This window comes from Carlito syrichta, unplaced genomic scaffold, assembly GCF_000164805.1.
Source record: "Carlito syrichta isolate Samal-C Ts95f unplaced genomic scaffold, Tarsius_syrichta-2.0.1 Scaffold97037, whole genome shotgun sequence".
Classification (NCBI taxonomy): Eukaryota; Metazoa; Chordata; class Mammalia; order Primates; family Tarsiidae; genus Carlito; species Carlito syrichta.
The window spans coordinates 71,557-90,728 of record NW_007041133.1 but is presented as its reverse complement, the minus strand read 5'-3'; the positions used below and the strand labels follow the sequence as shown (position 1 = coordinate 90,728).

General features: G+C 52.5%; 1 protein-coding gene across 1 annotated transcript in view; it reads left to right on the top strand.

Annotated features, from left to right (window-relative positions):
• Positions 1–19,172, top strand: part of NTN4 (netrin 4) — a 93,372-nt gene that overhangs the window by 43,607 nt on the left and 30,593 nt on the right. Inside the window, exons 4-5 of the mRNA XM_008062904.1 lie at positions 11,700–11,826; positions 14,622–14,810. Coding sequence (XP_008061095.1) covers positions 11,700–11,826; positions 14,622–14,810 — 316 coding nt within the window. The remainder of the gene's footprint in view (positions 1–11,699; positions 11,827–14,621; positions 14,811–19,172) is intronic.

Here is a 19,172-nt window from a genome sequence, read left to right as displayed (position 1 = left end):
TCTTAGGAGCTGGACACAGGGAGCAGGTAGCCACTGGCTTGAAAGAAATCCCATTCCTTGGTGATGGACCAAGACAGTTTCTCACAGAGTGTGTGGGAAAGTCAAAGTCCGCCTCAGGACAAGAACGGCAGTGGACATCCAGAGATGCTTGTCAGTCTTTTGTCCCATATTTGCAGCGGAACAAACGGTGGCTGTGACGGAGCAGAAAGGAGCGCTTGGTACTCCAAGCATAGAGGTCTGAGATTCACCGACATGAATGTCTTCAAGCCAGAGTGCCTGCCTTCATTGTCAGTGTGCGCATGCACATCAGAAACCAAGTTGGGCATGTACCCCAGCTCAACCCACTTGCAGGATCCAGTCAGATAAATATATCAGTTGGACAGAGTCATTGGTAAAAGCCCAGCAGTCAGAAATAATTCTTAAAACAAAGAATGATAGGTCTATGCAATGAAATCATGGTGGAGAAAACATGTCAGAAGATGGTAACCGTGTGATCTTATCTAAATGTGATCTGCAGAAGCCTCCCAGGCATTGCAATTCTTAGTCCAATACCATCTGCATTTTTATGGCAGAAATATCTATTGTAAGCCCCAGAGAGAAAATACAGTTCCTGATGACACAGAAAAGAAGAACCTAGTAGAATTAATCTGGGAAAATATAAGACACTCAGAAACCGCTATAAAGTGCTGCAATTCCATTTTTGAAGTAAATCTTCAAGTATTCTTGGTTTGAAGAAAAACTTAAGGTAACATATGGAGGGTAAGAAATGGCAGGGTTAAAGGACACATTTTGAAAAAGGAAAGTCATGACTCTCAAACGCAAATATAAAATGAACATGGCCGGGTGTGGTGGCTCACACCTGTAATCCCAGCACTTTAGGCGGCTTCAGTGGGAGGATCGCTTGAGACCAAGAGTTTGAGACGAGCCTAGGCAACACAGTGACACTTTGTCTCTCCAGAAGTGAAAAATATCACAAAAATAAAAGGATGAGTGTGTGTCAAAGAAGTATTTTATTTTATTTTATTTTTTTTATTATTATTATTTTTTAAATAATTAATCATTATTTTTTATTATGGTTTTGTGGGGTACAGTTAAGGGTTAGGTGTACAATTACGTTTCATTCAGGCACCCTGTTGATAAGAGGTGTTTTCCCAGCCCCAGACAGATATTTGCTACTGTTAATCCCATCCCCCTCCCCCCCATAGTTTCCCAGTACCTTCAGTCATTTTCTTATAGTATTACATTGGATGTTCCAGGTCCAGTATATGAGTGAGAACATGTAATATTCTGATCTTTGTTTCTGTGAGAGGTCACTCAGTATTATAGACTCATATGGAAACACAAACGTCCAAGAATAGCCAGAACAATCCTCAGCAAAAAAAACAAAGCATGTGGAATCACATTACCAGACTTCAAACTTTACTATAAAGCTACAATCATCAAAACAGCTTGGTATTGGTACAGGAACAGGCATATAGATCAATGGAACAGAATTCAGATTCCAGAAGCAAAACCTCAATTCCTCAACCAACTCATCTTCGACAAAGCCCCCACCACCTACCACTGGGGAGAGGAGAACCTATTCAGTAAATGGTGCTGGGAAAACTGGCTGACCACATGCAGAAGATTGAAACAGGACCCCTATCTATCCCCATGCACAAAGGTTAACTCCAAATGGATCAGAGACCTAAATGTAAAACCTCAAACCATAAGAACCTTAGAAAAGGAAGGAAATAATCTCATGGAAATCGGAACTGGCATCCAATTCCTGAACAAAACCCGAAACCCACAGGTCATAAGAGAGAAGATAGACAAGTGGGACCTTATTAAACTGACAAGCTTCTGCAAGGCCAAAGAAACCATCGAGAGAGCAGGGAGACAGCCTACAGACTGGGAAAAAGTATTTGCCAACTCTAGAAGTACTTTATTAATGATGTATTTAATTAATGACAGGCCAGTATGACATTACAACCAGTTCAAAGGAAAATTCAAAGGGCCAGGCAGGCATATATGGGCAAACGAAGAATGCTGAAATGTATTTACAAATAGATGCAAAACAGATCAGTATGGAGGGCAATGATCAGTTGCATTTGACCAGACTCACAGATCCATATTTCAATGGACAAGAACTATTTGTGTTATTATTCGTTTTCCACAACCTGCAGAGTTGTAAGATAGTTCAGTGAAAATAAAGGGCAGTGATGACCTAGAAGGGTGTACAGGATCAGACCCTTGGCCATTTGTTTCTTTTTGTGGGACGGGGGGCTGCTATTTCGAACCTTCTGTGTCTTTTTTCCCCACAACGTTCTGGTAGTGTTTCCCACAAGATGCTACATTGGAACCTCAAGTCCACAGTTGTAAATAAAAGTAGTCCATATCCTTGGCCTCACCAAGAAAAAACCAGAAAAAAAAAAACAGACTTGTTTTGTTCTAGGAAATCATCACTTTGTACAATAAGAGAGAATTCTACCTAAAATTACTCAAGAACCCCAAATTTAAACTGTACTGCTCACTTGCAAAAAAAAAAATGCTATTGAGCCAATGGTACATTTTTTAAAATTGGAAATATTTTAAAGCCTTCTTCTTGGCTTCTAAGTGAGGTTATTTCATTAACACTGTTTTTAATATGTTAAAAAAAATCTTTTGCAGTGTATTTGAAAGGCCCCAATCAGGCTTTTCTCTGCCCTTGAGAAGTTCCTGTCTTCCCTTCTGTAGGTGGGTGGGGGGGGGACTTGCTTTCACTTTGTTTTGTTTTGGTGAATCTTTTATTTTTACAAGAGGTGGCCAGGCCGTGTGTTGAAAGATGACCACAAGGCTTGACTTGGGTTATTAGCTCTAGCTGTGATACTCCAAAAGGGAGTTCTGCTGAGTCACAACTTTAAGCGATCTTGGGACTGAGAGTGGTGGCTCACGCCTGCGACACCCACACTTCGGGAGGCCAAGGCAGGGGGAGCACTAAAGTCTGGGACCATGCTGGGCAACGTAGTGAAGCCCCGTCTCTAGAAAAAAATTTTAAAAATTAGCTGGACATGAAAGCATATGCCTGAGAGAGGATCACTTGAGCCCAGGGTGTTGAGACCGCAGTGAGCCTTGGCCGTGCCACTGCACTCCAGGCCGGGCGTCAGGGTGTGACTGGCAAGTCCTCACCATCTTGGAACCTTGCCCTCGACTGGGAGTCCACAGCTTTGTGGTAGCATTTGGAAATTATGTGTGTGTGTGTGTGTATACACACAGGCTTCTAAATTCCTTTCGACTCCTGATTTCTATGGTAAACAGCACACACAGTGTCACAGACAAACCTTCACTTGGATGCAGCAACGCATGCTTTGGGGCATGCAAAAGTCAGTGCGGGAAAAAATGAAAACCAGCCAGCAGCCTCCGTCCGCAAGTGCACCTGGATCCTGATGTCACGCTCTGTGTCGCCACATTCTGTCCCTCATCACCTGGGTCGTGACGTCACATTCCATGTCCCCACATCCTGTCCCTCATAACCTGAGTTAAGCCTGGCTGAAGGTCATCCCACCACGTGTTGCCACCCACCAGACCATACCTAGTAGGGACGATACATGGCATGAGAGGCGCTGTCCGCCAAGGGCGCGTCTCTAATTATCGTCCCTTTGCGTTCCTGTTGCCATCTCTGTTTGTTTCTGCTGGAGATGTGTTGAAGCTTGCGGCCGCCCAGAACCCCCCAGGAGATGTCAGGATCGTCAAGCACAGATAGAAGCGTTTTACACACAACCAACAGGCTCTGAGAGCACTCTGTCCTCTCCTGGCCCTGAGCTCACCTGCGCCAGGTGTGGAAGTTGGGGCCGTCTCGTGTTCGCCTGTCTTCACAGCTGCTCATGTCTCCCAGAGGAACAGGACTGCCAGCGTGCAAGGCCAGAACGCCCACGAAAGGGCTCGCCGCAGTCCTGGCCGCTCCACCCTGAAGGGCTCACAAAGGACACACTGTGTGGGGACACGCTCGTCTTAGGACGCTGTCACCCTGAGGAGACTCAGCCAGTGTCCCCTGACATCCTCTCGCTCAGGGTCTCTCCGCCACCCTGGGCTTTCCATCCGCGGGCAAACTCCCCGAAGTCCTCGGGCCTTGGGTTCCTCGTCTGTGAAGCTGGGCAATGGGTATGCCTCCACGCGTGGCTTTTGCGTGGGTGGCACAAGCTCCTCGTTACACGACGCCTGGCGTGCGGCAGGCGCCACGCAACGTCCGCTGCTCTTGCTGTCATGATGGCGTGTCGTCTTCTTCACGCCTGGCCCACATTCCTGCTGGAGATGGCCTCTCCACGTACGTGAGAGCGCCTCTGCCCAGGCCATGCCCAGGTCCGGACCACCGTGCCTCTCCCGAAGCCCTCGCCCATGCCTCGACCCACTTCAAAGGCACCTCAGCACCCTGCCTTCTGGGCGGCTCTTCAATGGGACTGAGCTCAGCACTGTGAGGTCTCAATACTCCGTGACCTCTGTGACTTGAATGGCCGAGAGAGAGGCACACGTGTTGGCCCAAGAAGGCCCACTCGGTGCCAGACCTGGGGGTCCGGACACTGAAGCCACAGTGACTCCCTTCGAGGGTTTGCGGTCTGGCGGGGGAGGGGTGGGGAGCACGTGGCTCCCACGCAGGAACTTGCGGAGGCTCCATCGTGCTTCTTCCAGGTTCATTGTCGGGGCGGGGTCTTGGCAGGACGCCCGAGAGGCCCAGCTGGGCTCGGCCCCACCCCCTCCCCATCCCTGCTCCGGAGGCCCTTCCTTCTCGGCAACCCTGAGCCCGCTCTGGGCCTGAGAGCCATGCCTGTCATCCCCGCTGCCATGGTTTTGCTGGTGGCTCGAGGATCTGCCCCTGGGAAGGAGCCCTGGCTCCAAGCGCGTTCCGGAGCGGAAGGTGTGAGTCTCCACTGGAGGAATTCCAGGCTGCAGGCCAGGGAGTGCGAAGGAGGGTCTTCATCCTGGCCGAGCTTTGTTCCTCGGCCTCACGCTTTCGCCCTCTTCCTGTCTTCATCGTGTCGCCAGCTTCCTTTCATTTGTTCATTCACTCATTCATCCGTTGGTTTGTTTTTGAAGGTGTGGGCTCAGTTCGGATTAGGTGTGCAAACGGCCGTGGTATGGGTCTGGCTTGGGCCTGACTTTACCCTCCACTTCCATCTTTCTTATAAGAACCACTTCCCAGGGTTTGCGTGTGGGCCAGAGAATGGCAGAGTCTTTTCACCGGTGCCCGCGTTCTCGCAGTGTGTGTTCTGGGCAGGGTTTGAGCACGCAGCCTTCTACCCGCCCGCCTCCGTCTGGCCATGAGTTCTGGCCCCCTCTCCACCCCGCCCAGCCATCAGGCTTAAGATTCCCCATGGAGCGCCGGCTTCCTGTTAAAACGTGTTAAAACCGTTAAAACACGTGAACCTTTCATGTGAAGAGGCAAGTTTTGTTCCTGAATGAAGAAGCGCGCTTTCGTCCCAGGGCTGCCTATTCAGGGTTGCCCTGTGCTGTGTCAGAGAAGCAGGTTCTGGCAGGCTGGCCGCTGTGAGGACCCACTGCGTTTCGTGCTTAAGAGGTTCATTCTTTCAGTAGTTAATCCTTTTCTCCAAAAGGGACATACTATCTCTTGAGAAATTAGCCAGTCTGGCTTTCCCATGTGGCTTTGCATTGCTGCAGGGATGTGTCATAGCTAAGAAGAGGTCCGTGAGTGGCTGCAGCTGCCTTGAAGCGGGCGTTTTCCTTTGGCTCCCAGAATGAGCATTGCTAGTGTCTCCTTTTCACAGACTTTTGCTCAAGTTCCCATGACGGGATGAGAGAATGTTCATCTTCAGTTGGAATTAAAAGTTGCACGGGAATGAACTGGGAGGGACTCACGTTCGTGTATATGACCGTGGCACAGCAGCACGGGCAAATGACCCAGCCCAGGAAATCCAGAAACGTCTGAATACTTAGCTATCAAACCCGTCAGGTTTTTCACCAGCTTTCCTCGTGATTCCTAGTAGGACAAATGGAAGCAGAGAGTCAAACTGCAGCTGTTCTCATCTTCCTTGGAAAGGGAGCGGGGGGCAACTCTTCCCAGCCACTCCGGAGGAGTGCGGCTAGCGGGAGCCCCGCACAGCGTTAGCCGGCTGGCCTTCCGCTCCGGTGACTCCGTGTGGCGAGTGTCTGTGGCCGGTGTCACTGGATGACAGAGCACTGTGTTTGGGAGGAGGAGCTGGAGTCATGTGAGTCCACCACGCTCGAGCCACCAGCCGTGGGAAGTAGCGGCAGGACGCGGGAGGGAAGAGAGACAGGGCGGGCCGACTTCAGCACGGGTGCAGCCAGTGGAAGCACTTGGACGTCCATCTTCAGAGACCCTCCGTGAACGTGTGTTCCCGTTCCTGCTTGTGTCTCGTGGGGTAGAGCCCGCCAGCAGGAGGATACGGGCTCCCGGCTCTTCTTCGGACTCTCGGCGGTTCTGGAGTGCTCTGTGCTGAGAACTCGGCTGCTGGCCCCAGCGGGTACCATTAGGCCTCCCTGGTGCTTGGGGAGGCTTAGGGGCCGAGGCCTGCAGCCACAGAGCACTCACATCACAGGCAAGTGGGCCTGGCGCCCCAGAACCCAGGATGGGAGGGCCCGGAGGCTTCAGGCCAGCCTTCTACCTGTTGCTCAAATGGCCTGCAGAACTCAGTGAGGGTGGGTCCCTGTGCCAGGCCTGCCAACCCCCAGACTCCCCACCCTCGTCCCACCAGCTTCCTCAGCCGCACGGTTACTGGCTGCTGAAAACTTTCTGCTCCAAAAGCAACAATAATCAAAAAGCAGCTTTTCTAGGCAAGACCTGTGTCTCTTCCAGCAATGGATCTGAAGAATAATCATGCCCTCACCCCACTGCCTGCCCGCAGCCTAAATTCTTATGTCTATAGCCTCAAATATGAAGAAAAGGTGTTTTCTCTTCCTTGTCTCTTTGGTCTTAATATGTGATATTTGTCACCAAAGTACGCAGCTTTGACTGAGCATTCTGCCCCTGTAATTCCTTGAATCACTGGGTCAGAGTCTGTAGGAGTCCCTTCCTGGAAGATAAATATACTACAAATGACCGGCCAGCCGGTTGATGTCGGTAGCATGCGAGTGTGAAAACCTGACACAGAGAAGAGCGTCCTCGGCGTGACGGGGAGCTTTGTGAGACTCATAGGACGGCCCATGTTCCAGATGGCCCGTGGGCAATCTGGAGTTGTATTCTGTGTCCAGGCGACTTTCTTGATTCCCAGTTGAACAGCCAGACGCTGCTCCTCTTGGGCTGGGCCGCGTCAACGACTTCCCATCCCCTGCTCCCAGGCCAGGCTGTGTCTGTGTGCCAACAGGAGCAGCTTTCTAACTTGTTACCGAAGCTTCCTTTTCCTGGTGTTTTGTTCTTGTTTTTCCTTACCGATGAGGCCCTGGTTTTCCTTACACATTTTTCTCGAGCACTGAATACTGGGTGATCTTTCAAGCCTGAACGGCGACAGTCATATCGCTGAGGAAGGGTTTCTTGCTTTGAATTGTCTAGGTAATGATTTACAGCTTTATTTTGGGTAGTTCTCAAAATGACAGCTCCTTGAATTTTTCTGTGTGCAGAACTATTTGCTGGGCCAGCACCTTTCAGGCCCCAGGAGGTCTGTCCCCGTCCTCTGCATGTGGGGACAAGGGAACACCCTGGAATCCTGGCTGCAGAGGGAGCTGGCCCGCCCCGCGCTACCTTGTGATGCGTGTGAATGTTTGATGAGGTTGCCGGACGTCTGTGGCCTCCTGAGGCTTGGAATTCGTGGTCCAGTGCGAACCCGTGCCTGGGGAGCGGCTGCACGTAGGCCTCGGCATTCTAAACCAATCCTGGTACTCGAGCCTGGGTGATAGCTGAGCTCCTTGAAGAAGGTGGGCAGTACTGGGCAGCGTCTGTCTGCATCCAACACCCAGTCGTGTTGCTGAAAAAAGGAAGGTACAAAAGGTGGGCCAGGAGAGTTAGCCATTTTAACTCCCGCATATTATCTGAAGATGCACATGGGTGCCGCTATGCGAAGGCATGAGCTGGGAGGACACAGAAAAGAGGGAAGAAAAACAGATCAGGCAAGACAGGAGGGCGGGGGCGGAATTCTTCAGGCGAAGGAGAAAGGCGCCTTCCCTGTGCCTTCCAGTCACGGCCTTACTCAAAAATCTCCAACGTGGAGACCAGATACTCAGTAATTGGTCACAGAAACAGAGACCTGCATGCCACATGTTCTCACTCATAAACGGGCCAGAAACACCAGTCACCATCGCACGAGGAGGGATCGGCAGTCCCTGGGCACTGCTGGGGGGCGTGGGGAGGCAGGTGGCAACACAAGCGGTGCCTGGCCCTGTGTCTGGGAGCGTGAGGGCCTGTTGGAGGCCCAGGCTTCATCTGCACATAGCCCGCTTGTGTGCTTAATCCTCACCTGTACCCCACATCTCTATCGCAAAATGAAATTAAAAAATAAACCACCTCCAGCGGCCCTGCACTGCCTGCAGGGTCAGCGTCGGCCTCGCTGAGCTGCTACTCAGCATGTCCTGTGGCTTGAGGGGACCTGCTTCTTGGGCTTGAGTCTCTGCTTAACTTACAGACGGTCCTGACGGCCCCTCTAGGGCCGCGTCTTCCTGTCTTTGCTCCCGCAGGGAAAACCCATTGCCCTTCATGACACAGCCTCGGGAGGCACCCAGTTTTCTAGAACCCCCAGGGGCTTGCTCGCTGTCCTGGTCACCTGATGTCCCTTCAGCCTCCCGTGTCACCCACCCAGCCAGAACTCCAGGTGGTGGGCAGGGGCTTCACTCCAGGAACTCTGACTTTGATTCTGACCTAATACCCACCCTTGTTTCATTCACGTTTTGCTCAGCTTTGGGGTGTCCGTTTTTGACACGATGTGGGACGTGTGGTCCCAGCGCTGCCTCCCAGCTGGCCTCCACTGTGTTCCACTTTCTGTGGCCAAAGGATGCCCTCGCTGTGCTCAGCCCCTCAGCCTCGGAAGACTTTCCCTACAGTCACTTTTTTCAGACTCCACTGTGTTTGAAACCAGCACCTGGAACTGCAAGAAAGCAAAGCACCTTCTGCTTTGACGGAGAACTGAAAGAAGATTACCACGTAGAAGTTATTTGATAAGAGTTTCTGTTTTTTCATGACGAGAGAGCGTGCTGAATACAAAAGGCTCAAGAGAAGCCACAGGACCGGGGCATCTCTGCTTCATCTACTTCACACACAGAGATGTGTGATGTGACGCCAGGCTTCCAGGAGCCACGATGCAAGCCCCCGCCTCATGGGTTGCAGAAGCGGTCCCTGCAGCCCTCCCGGTTCCAGAGCAGACGTGTCTCAGAGCATGCCTGGGTGCTTGCGTGGAGGTTGGTAGTGAACCCATCACTCCATGGGACTTCTGCACGTGAGCAGTTCATATCCGAGAGCCATGGAGAAGCCCAGGAAGGCAGGTTCTCATAGCTCAAACCATTCCTGGGCCTGCCAAGACCAAAACCAAGGAACTGTGTCTGTAATATTGAGTTGAGTTTCTACGAGGAAAAAATGTTTGCCGCATCATCTTACTCCAAGGAGCCCATCCACCCTCTTTTTTTAAAAAAATCTATATTCTGACTAATTAGTCTCTGAGAATTAAAGGGACTTCCCGTAATTTCATTAAGCATGAGAACCTTACAACACACTGAAGTGAAATTCAACAAGATGGCCGCCAAAGCATTATTGATAAAATGGTCCAGATTGTAATCTTAGACGTGATGGGGTTCACTTACAGGTGGCCTGCTGCCCTCTGCACCCTGCGTGTGATTCCTGACCTTGCATGTGATGTGAGCCCAAGGCCATGGCAGTCCTAGAACACTCGTGGAAAACTGCATGTGCACGTGGAACCAGAGACGCCGGCGCTGGGGAGGGCTCACCGGCAGAAGGCCCAGCCAGGACGACGCAACGCCCCGAGGGTCATCTCGGGTCAGGCAGCAGGACGTCGGTGTCCTGGTGGCTATTTCCAGCTTTGCTGAACTTTAGGGACTCACTTTGGCTTGGCCACTCTGAGTGTGCGTCCATTTTAGTTCCTATTTTTTATTCTTTTGTTTTTTAAGCGGTCATCTGCAGAGTCAAAATATTTTAGACGCATTAAAAGGAACTTTGCTCACAGATTCTCCTCTCACACCTTGGCTATGTTCCTCTTCCTGGGAAATTGCTTTTCTCCAGTTAGAAATGCCACCCGTCTGTCCAGGGCCAATTCCCATCCCAGCCCCACTGGTGAAGCCCACCATGACCACCAGCCTGCGATGGTTTCTGCATCCTTTGAATTCCAGCATCCTTTTGCCTCTTAGGCATTTATTTATTGTCTCCTGTACCAGCTATTTTTTTCTACACAAGTCTTCCCTTTCCAGCAACACTGTACCTTTCTTAGAAACAGAAACTGTGTTTTGTAAAACTATATGTAGCAAACATGGCCCGCCCTTGAGGGTGTCCACTAAGTGGTTGACTCGTTGATATACTTTGTGTCTGTGTGCTGAGTTACATTCAACTCTGTTCCAGGGATCTCCCTCTCTGAGCCCCCGAGCTACTGGACCAGTCTTTCACTTGTGTAGTCACGTCATCATGTGTCAACAAATGCAAGCCGAATTTATGCAATTGGAACTCATGGCGAGGCTTAGTTACAGGAGACAGTTCTGCTGACCCAAATATTAATTCTTAGAAGTTATCATTGAAATAACACAAAAAATATTGACATTCTCAGATGCATAACAATTCTAATAAGTAAACCCACAACTACTCTGAACGGTGAGGTCAAGAAAAACGCCCAGTCATTAGGATCAAATGTATTCAAAGCCTCAACAATGTACATATTTCATTCCTTCAATTTTACTTCTAGAAAACATATTCAAAGGAAATCAATAAAGATGTATCAGACACTTAGCTATAAGGGTATTCATTGTAGCTTTGCCTATAATGTATAAAAATACTTAAAAGCCTAAATAGCAATAAAATAGGTGATTGATCAAATAAGTTGTACATCATACAAGGGGCCATTAAAATGTGTGTCATAAAAAATATTCCATGAAAGGGAAAGATATTCTCAATATATTATGTATTAAAAAGTTGTAAATATAATTGTATTTCTCAAGTAATGACAGAAGCTTCAGTTGTTGGTATTAGCGTCATTTTGTGATGCGATCACAGATTTCTGAATTTTCCGTCGTGAAGATGTGTTGCTTTTGTGTCAAGAATTTAAAAATTTGGTGATATTAAAGACCTACTTCAGGGCTTAGCCGGTACCTTAAAATTGCTCAGCAGGGTCAAGAAGATATATTACTTTATCTTTGAATTAATCACAAGACAAACTGAAGGATCTTTTCTCTTGGTTGCTAACTCCTTCAGAAAAGCGGATGAGGCCGGGTGTGGTGCCTCATGCCTGTAATCCCAGCAGTTTAGGAGGCTGAGGCTAGAGGATCCATGAGACCAGGAGTTTGAGACCAGCCTGGGCAACATGGCGAGACCCCATCTCTACAAACATTTTTTAAAATGAAAAAAAATCAGGCAGGCATCTGCAATCCCAGCTACTGGGAGGCTGAGGCAGGAGGATCACATGAGCCCAGGAGTCTAAGGCTGCAGCGAGCCATGATTGTGCCCCTGCGCTCCAGCCTGGGCAACAGAGCAAGACCCCGTTTCCAAGGGGAGGGGGAGGTGCGAAAGACTGTCTCATGGCCAAGGCCCGCTCACGGGGCTCACGGCTCTCACATGTCGTCCGCAGGTCCACGGGAAGTGCATGTGTAAGCACAACACGGCTGGCAGCCACTGCCAACGCTGCGCCCCGCTGTTCAATGACCGGCCCTGGGAGGCCGCTGACGGCCAGACGGGGGCCCCCAAGGAGTGCAGAAGTAAGTACCCCGAGCACACGCGTCTGTGGCTCCTGTGGTCTCTAGACACATCAGGAAGTGGTGGGGCCAGGTGCGACCACCACCCCACACAGCCGCACGCCGCCTGCCAGGACCCACCCTGGTCACCGCGACTGTTGGCGGTGGCCAGCGTGACGGTCTTGCCAAGAAAGTGCGGCCTATTGGCTTGGTCACTCTGTGGGATCTCGGAACCCCCTAGAGAGCCTGACACTATGAAAACATGAGGGTCGCAGGGTGCAGTTATGCTCACAGCAGAGATCTTGAGTTATCGATGTGACCATAGCCATCTTGCCTTCCGTTCTCAAAACAATGCAGTGCAGCAGGTGGTGTTCATCCCATTTGAGAGATCAGGACGCCGGGGCTGCGTGAGGCGAAGTGCCCTGCCAAAGTTTGTAAGCGGTCCCACGTCTCAGACTCCACATTAGATACTGTTTCCCACAATCCTACGATGCCTTTTACTTCCCTTGTGCTACTTGAGATGATGCATTCGGTTTGGAATTGAGCCAACAAGCCAAATAAGCCAAGAATGAGGTGGCCTTCTCAGGACTCACTCTGGGTTGGAGGTTGGAGATTAAGTAGGAAGGTGGGCCAGGGGCGGTGGCTCCTGTCTGTCATCCCAGCACTTTGGGAGGCTGAGGCGAGAGGATTGCCTGAGCTCAGGGGTTCGAGACTAGCCTGGGCAGCCTGGTGAGAGCTCATTTGTACAATAAAATAACAATATTAGCCAGGCGCACACCTGTTGTTCCAGATACTTGGAAGGCTGAGGCGGGAGAATCTCCTGAGCCCAAAAGGTCGAGGCTGCGGTAGCCGTGAGCATGCCACTGCACGCCAGCCTGGGCAACAGAGTGAGACCTCGACTCATAAATAAACAAGTAAATAGGAGGGCAAAAAATATAGGGATGTGAACCATTTTTTAATTTGAGCTTTAAATGCTCAGAGGAATGTATGCCCCACAATGTTTGCACTCACAAACCTTGATCTCACAAGGATTTAAAGGTACCTCTGAGGGTGAGGTTGTGAGAAGATTCTTCCCACACATAACTGAAGTCAGTTATGGTCGATTTGTTTTTGTTCCTAGGAAACGTGAAGGGTTTCCTCTAAGCATACATCTTAAATTATCTTGTAATACGATACCTAAAGATACGAATCTGGTCAAAATATCATAAAACATCAAGGAAACAATGCAAAGCGACAGCCCAGACATTTTCAGATGCACTGGCCTCCACACGGAAGCCCGGATTCTTTTGCCAAACCACTCATCGAGGGGCTCTGATGAATTGCTTCTGAATTCCTGGGGTGCCTTTCTGGCTCTTTCTGTGGAAGCCAACCGCACATCTCGATGCACATAGAACACAGGGACTTGTCACTTGAGGCGACTGACTGGTGGTTTTGGAAGTGGCTCTGAGAAACAGTTACGTAACAAACCCTGCAGGCCTCCTCTGCACGGACACGGAGGCTTCCGCGGGGGTCTGCCCCTCCTCGCGGACGGCGCCAGGGGAGAACGGCACATCACGAAAGGCAAGCCCGTCTTGCCACGCGGCCACCCTGGCCACCAGAAGCTTCGCTCCAGGCTCCAGGCCAGTGTCTGTGATGGGAGTGGCCCTTTCCAGATAAGGCTTGGCAGCCCTGGCTTCTCGTAGCAAGGCCAGGAGACACGAGGCCCCTTGGGAAGGAGCAAGTGGAAATGGGCCCGTTACCGCCCAAGCGGGAAAAGCTGGCGGCCACACAACCCGTCCTTCCAAAGCCAACGTCAGTGTAGTGTCTCTGCCCAGCTGGGAAGAGCCACACCTGGTTTACTTTCATGCATATCCTGAAGCTGATTTTTTCTTCTTGCATTGGGGTCTCACTCTGTCACCCAGACTGGAGTGCAGTGGCACAATCACAGCTCACCACAGCCTCAACCTTCTGGGCTCAGGAGATCCTTCCACTAGGACTGCAGGCGTGCACCTCTGCGCCTGACTAATTTTTGGTTTTGTACTGTTCATAGAGACAAGGTCTTGCTACGTTGCCTAGGCTGATCTTGAACTCCCGGGCTCACACAATCCTCCTGCCTCAGCCTCCCAAAGTACTGGGATTGCAGGCGTGAGCTACCACGCCCAGTCCCTGAAACTGGATTTTTAAAATTAGCAGCCTGTGAGGAAAATCTGGAAGCTACCCAAGAAACTAAAAACCTATGAAGAGTAGTAAGCCATCCGAGGCAAGGGAACACAAGGTGAACAGGGAGGGAGAGGCCAGATTTCCACTGGGCTTACATCCGTCATCTGCCAGCTCTTTGGGAGGCCAAGGCGGAAGGATCACTTGAGGCTAGGCGTTCATGACCAGTCTGGACAACTCACTACAAAATATTTGCACAAAAGCCAGGCACAGTGGCCCCGGCCTGCAGCCCCAGCAACAGGGAGGCTGAGGCAAGAGGATCGCCTGAGCCCAGGAGTTCGAGGCTGCAGGGAGCCATGATCGGCGAGCTCTGGTTCTGTCAATGCCCTCCAGCCTGAAGGACAGCGTGAGACCCCAACTCTACAAAAAAGTTAGAAATGGGCTAGATTTCTCCAGGTACTCCTTCTGCCGGTGTTGCTCCCAGACTGGTCCGGCCATTCCAAAGGCTCAAAAGGCAAGTGAGCCATGACTCTGCGGCTTTTGACGCCATAGCTGGAAGGGCTGCTCCTTGCCCACAGAAAGAGAGCCCCGCCCTTTCCCTGGAGTGAGAGGCCTCGCCCCTGGACCTGCCGCAGGAGAGGCCCCGCCCCTGACCTGTGGGGGTCTGTTCTCCTCCATTCCAGCCTGCAAGTGCAACGGCCACGCAGACACCTGCCACTTTGACCTCCGCGTGTGGCAGGCGTCCGGGAACCGCAGCGGCGGCGTCTGCGACCACTGCCAGCACAACACGGAAGGCCAGCACTGCCAGAGGTGCAAGCCCGGCTTCCACCGCGACCTCCGCCGGCCCTTCTCCGCCCCCGACGCCTGCAGGGGTGAGTGACCGCGGGTCCGGGAGCAGGGTGGCTTGCCCCAGAGGTCAGCCTCCCACCTTCCCCGGGCCGGCCCAGGGAGGGAGGCTGTGAGGGTTCGGGCAGCCCCACAGACGTCCTCGTTTCTTCATCGACGACGGTGAGAGCGGGCGACCCGGTAGGTGAAGCCGGGCCCGTGTTCACAAAAGCTCCCCTCTCGTGCTCCCGTAGCCCCACCTTTAGAAAAGCGGGGCGACTCGTAGAAGGAAGAGAGGGTGGTGACAGCAGACAGGTGGGTGTGCCTGAGGCTCCGCCACGAGGAGCGCGTAGGCCGTCGGTGGACGCTTGCGAACTCTCGGGAGAGGCTGCTGCCCTTGGGCCACGCCACCTTCCACCTCGACAGTGAGCATCAGCACGTGGGAAGCCACAGGCTTCAGGTGTGGCTGACGCCCTGCTCGGCGGCATCCCCGGGATCCTCACGAATTAGAAAACACCAGCAATCTCGCAGGCTTGCTCTCTTGTTGGCAAAGCTCCAAGAAGAGGTTTCTCAGAAAAGAGAGCAGAGCCTGAAAAGATCTGCCTCATGTGCGGGACATGACTTGCAGTATGTGACCGTGTGGATGTTGGCTATGGGTGGCCGTGCCTCTGACCGCCCTGGTGCTTACATGTCTGTCAGCTCGGAGGCCAATGGGTGGCAGACGCCACTGGAGACTAGCAGGGAGACTGAGGGTCCTGCCTAACCCCCCCACCCTGGGGACTCTAGGTTCCAGCTTAGAGCCGACTGTGTGTGTGTGTGTGTGTGTGTGTGTGTGTGTGTGTGTTTGAAAGCAAGATTTATCGAGAGAACAGAAACACCCCCACAGTGGGAGGGGACCCTAGGAGGTTGCCCCTTTGTGTGTTTTTAAAAGGAAGAACTAGCCAGGAACAGTAGCTCACGCCTGTCGTCCCAGCACTTTGGGAGGCTGAGGCAAGAGGACTGCCTGAGCCCATGGGTTTGAGATCAGGCTGGGCAACATGGCAAGACAACACAGTAAATCAAAAATCGGCCAGGTGTGGTGGCGCACACCTGTGGTTCCAGCTACTCGGGAGGCTGAGGCGGGAGGATCACCTGAGCCCAGCAGGTCGAGGCTGCGGTGGCCGTGAACATGCCCTGCGTGTCAGCCTGGGTGGTGGAGTGAGATTCCGGCCCAAAAATAAAAATAAGAGGAGGAGCAATCTCACATTTTAGAAATGCGTGTTTTTAACACTGGGAGGAGACACGGCATGGGTCGCCGGCAACATCAGTGCCACAACTTGGATCCGTGGGAGGTGCTCCTCCCAGGGTGCTGTGCTCCCCTCTCCCCGTTGGTGCCGAGACCTCCGTGGGACAGGCTCTGGGAGATCCAGGTTCGCAGCCTTACGGCCCGCCTGGCCATGTGAAACGCTCCGTGTGTGGTGTTGCCATGAGAACCCTACGCGCTGACGGGGCTGGCGGGTGGCCTGTCGTGGCGTGAGCCCCGAGAAATGGCTGCTGCTCTGCCGGCCGGATGGCAAGAACCGGCGCTCCTTGCTGAGAAAGGCCGCGTGTGGAAGATACTCACTTCTCTAAACTACCTTACATTAAAGACCACAGTTATGCTCAGATGCTTTACGTGATAAAGTGCTTTATACTCACTTGCACGAACATCCGGGACCCTCATCTCCACGTGCGAGGAAGGGTCTGCGCGTGGCACTGCTTCCACCCAGATCACGTCCAGTCTCAACGCCACTGGGTTTAAATGTGTGAAAATCAATAGGTGTATGTGTGCGTGTGCACACGCCATAGCCTCAGGCCGCTAGGAGAAATGCCTAAAGGTGAGAATGGACAAACTGCCAGGCGGTTACTTGGTAGGATTTTCATATCAGGATCGCCCTCCTTAGCAGACATTTGCCGCTGCCCCCTCCTCAGTTATAGCCGGTGACAAGGTTTGTGACAATGCATCAGTGTACTCAGCGGCACCAAGTGCCTCTGACCACCAGGCTCCACGCGGGCTGCGATGCTGACGTCGCCACAGCCAAGCTTCCCCATCAGTGTCCGCTTGCGTGAGGAAGGTGGTATCGAGAAAACACGCTGATATTTTAAAAATGTGAACTCTCTCCGTGTGTGGTTCCCTCAACCACATGCACAATGTTGTTCGAAATAACAGATCTATATCGGATGAGGGATATCCTGCTGAGCTTACCAAGGTGGGGAAGCGGCGTTCCTGCGTGTGCGGTCCCCAGGCCGCTGCAGCCATCACGGGCTGCTGATGAGAAGGGCGGGGCTTGAGTCCACCCAGACCCGCGGCCCGAGTCCACGCTGTAGCAAAGCTCCCAGGTGGCTGCCTCGTGTTCAAGGCGAGGTGTGCTGCTGCGTGCTTTCAGTGCGGCCTAAGGGCAGCTGGGCACATATTCTACAGTTCGAGTCTGTAATTGGGGAGCCAGAGCATCCTACTTAGCCAAGCATCCATGTTCAAGACTGACGTCCCAACTTGTGTGCAGAGAGACTTGGAATTGCTTAGAATGAAACACGTCGTGATTTACTGAGGAGAAAATGGAACTCTGGGCAAATGTGCATCTACGGGACAGCGTTTCCTGTGGTTTGATCTAGAGGGCACGAGTGTCATGAGCTGTCCATAGGAATGATGTGACGGGAAACCTTTCTGCGGCCTTGCGCTCAGGAAATGAGCGAACCAAGGCCTCTTGCTTCTGGGCTCTCAGGTGCTCACGGCGGGGTCCCGTGGAGCTCTGAGGCGTCTCCAGTGGGCTGGGGGGAGGAGCCCCTCATCGCGCGTCTTCTGGGACCAGCTCTCCAGGGCACTCGCCGGGCTCTGTCTGAGCAGGCTTCCCTTGCGAAGGCATGTCCCAGAAGGCTTTTTCTGTAGATTTGTTGCCAATATCTACAACTGTAGATCAAAAAAATAATAACCCTTCGATTTCTGTCAGTGACGTCATCGCAAGCCTAGTGTTCACTGGGCCATCCGCGGTCTCCAGGACCGTCGGTGACAAACATGCAACGACCCTTTCTCCCTCTCACTCTTCTTCCCGGGTTTTTGTTTTCTCAAAAGTCGGAGCCATTGAAACCCTGAAGTGGCACACCAGATCAGTTTCCCAGTGGCAGTTGTATTTTATGATAGTTCAGAACACATTTCCCAGTGTCTCCTGGGTGCCAGAGGAGGCGTGGAGGCCTTGGGTGTCCGCGGTAAGAACAGTCTGTGAGGATGAAGCGGTCTTCCGTAAGGGATCTTGCCTTCTAGAAGGGGGGAGACTTACAGTGGCAGATCGCCGTGGCGGTGACGATGACGACACTTTGAGATCCCAGCTGGCGTTGACTGAGCACCCGCGTACTCTCTTCTGTTCCCTCTTCAGAGGGCTGTGCCTGTGTGCACTCCTCAAACTTTCCCAAGAGGGGTGTGGGGTCGGGGCTGCTCCCACCCGCTGCTCTGCAGGAGGAAAGACGCCCAGAGTGCCAGGGAGAGAGTGGGTGGGGCGGGGACACTCAGGGAAGACGTCCTTGGGAGGCCCCGCCCACACGTCCTGGGGAGCTGTCTGGTCCTGCTTTCCGGTCTCTGCGATTGCCTTTGTTGCCTTCAACGGGTTGATCCAGAAAACCGCTGTGTGCAGGGGCTCACCCCTGTCATCCCAGTGCTTTGGGAGGGAGAAGTGGGAGGATTGCTTGAGCCCAGGAGTCCACATAGCAAGACTCCCCATCTCCACAGGAAAATTTTAAAAAATTATCCGGGTGTGGTGACGCACCTGTAGTCCCACCTACTGAGGTGGGAGGATCACTCGGGCCCAGGAGTCCAAAGCTACAGTGAGCTATGATCGCACCATGGCATTCCAGCTCGGGTGACAGAGCAAGACCCTGTCTAAAAAAAAAAAGAAAATAAAACGAATGGAGGGTGTTCTGCCTCGCGGCATCTACCACACATTCCAGAGGACACTCACACAGGCGCATCCGTGCCTTCCACGGACATGGGCGACCTTCATCTCAAGACCCTGTCCGCATAGGGGACCAGCTTCCTGCAAGACGCACCCCGGAATCGCTGGCTCCCTCCATGCCCCGGGCTTCTGCTTCCTGCCTTCCTCCTGATAAGCCCTGAGCTAACTGCTGCGGTCCTGTGAGTCCCCGTTTAGTTAGCGGACACAGGCGCCTCAAACTGAAGAAACAGGGCCCTGGACCGAGTTTTCTAGCCAGCAGGGTCGTTCTTGCAGCAGAGAGACCATCTCCGCCTCCGCTTCCTCCTGACTTCACCCCTCACCAGAGTCCGCAGGCGACCGAGGACGAGCAGGGCACGTTCCGTGCCAAGAAGGCACTTCTGGGGAGGCTGGGGCCGGTCTTGTTTCTTTAAGGCGAGCGGAGACAGCCGGGCTCGGTGGCGCAGCCCG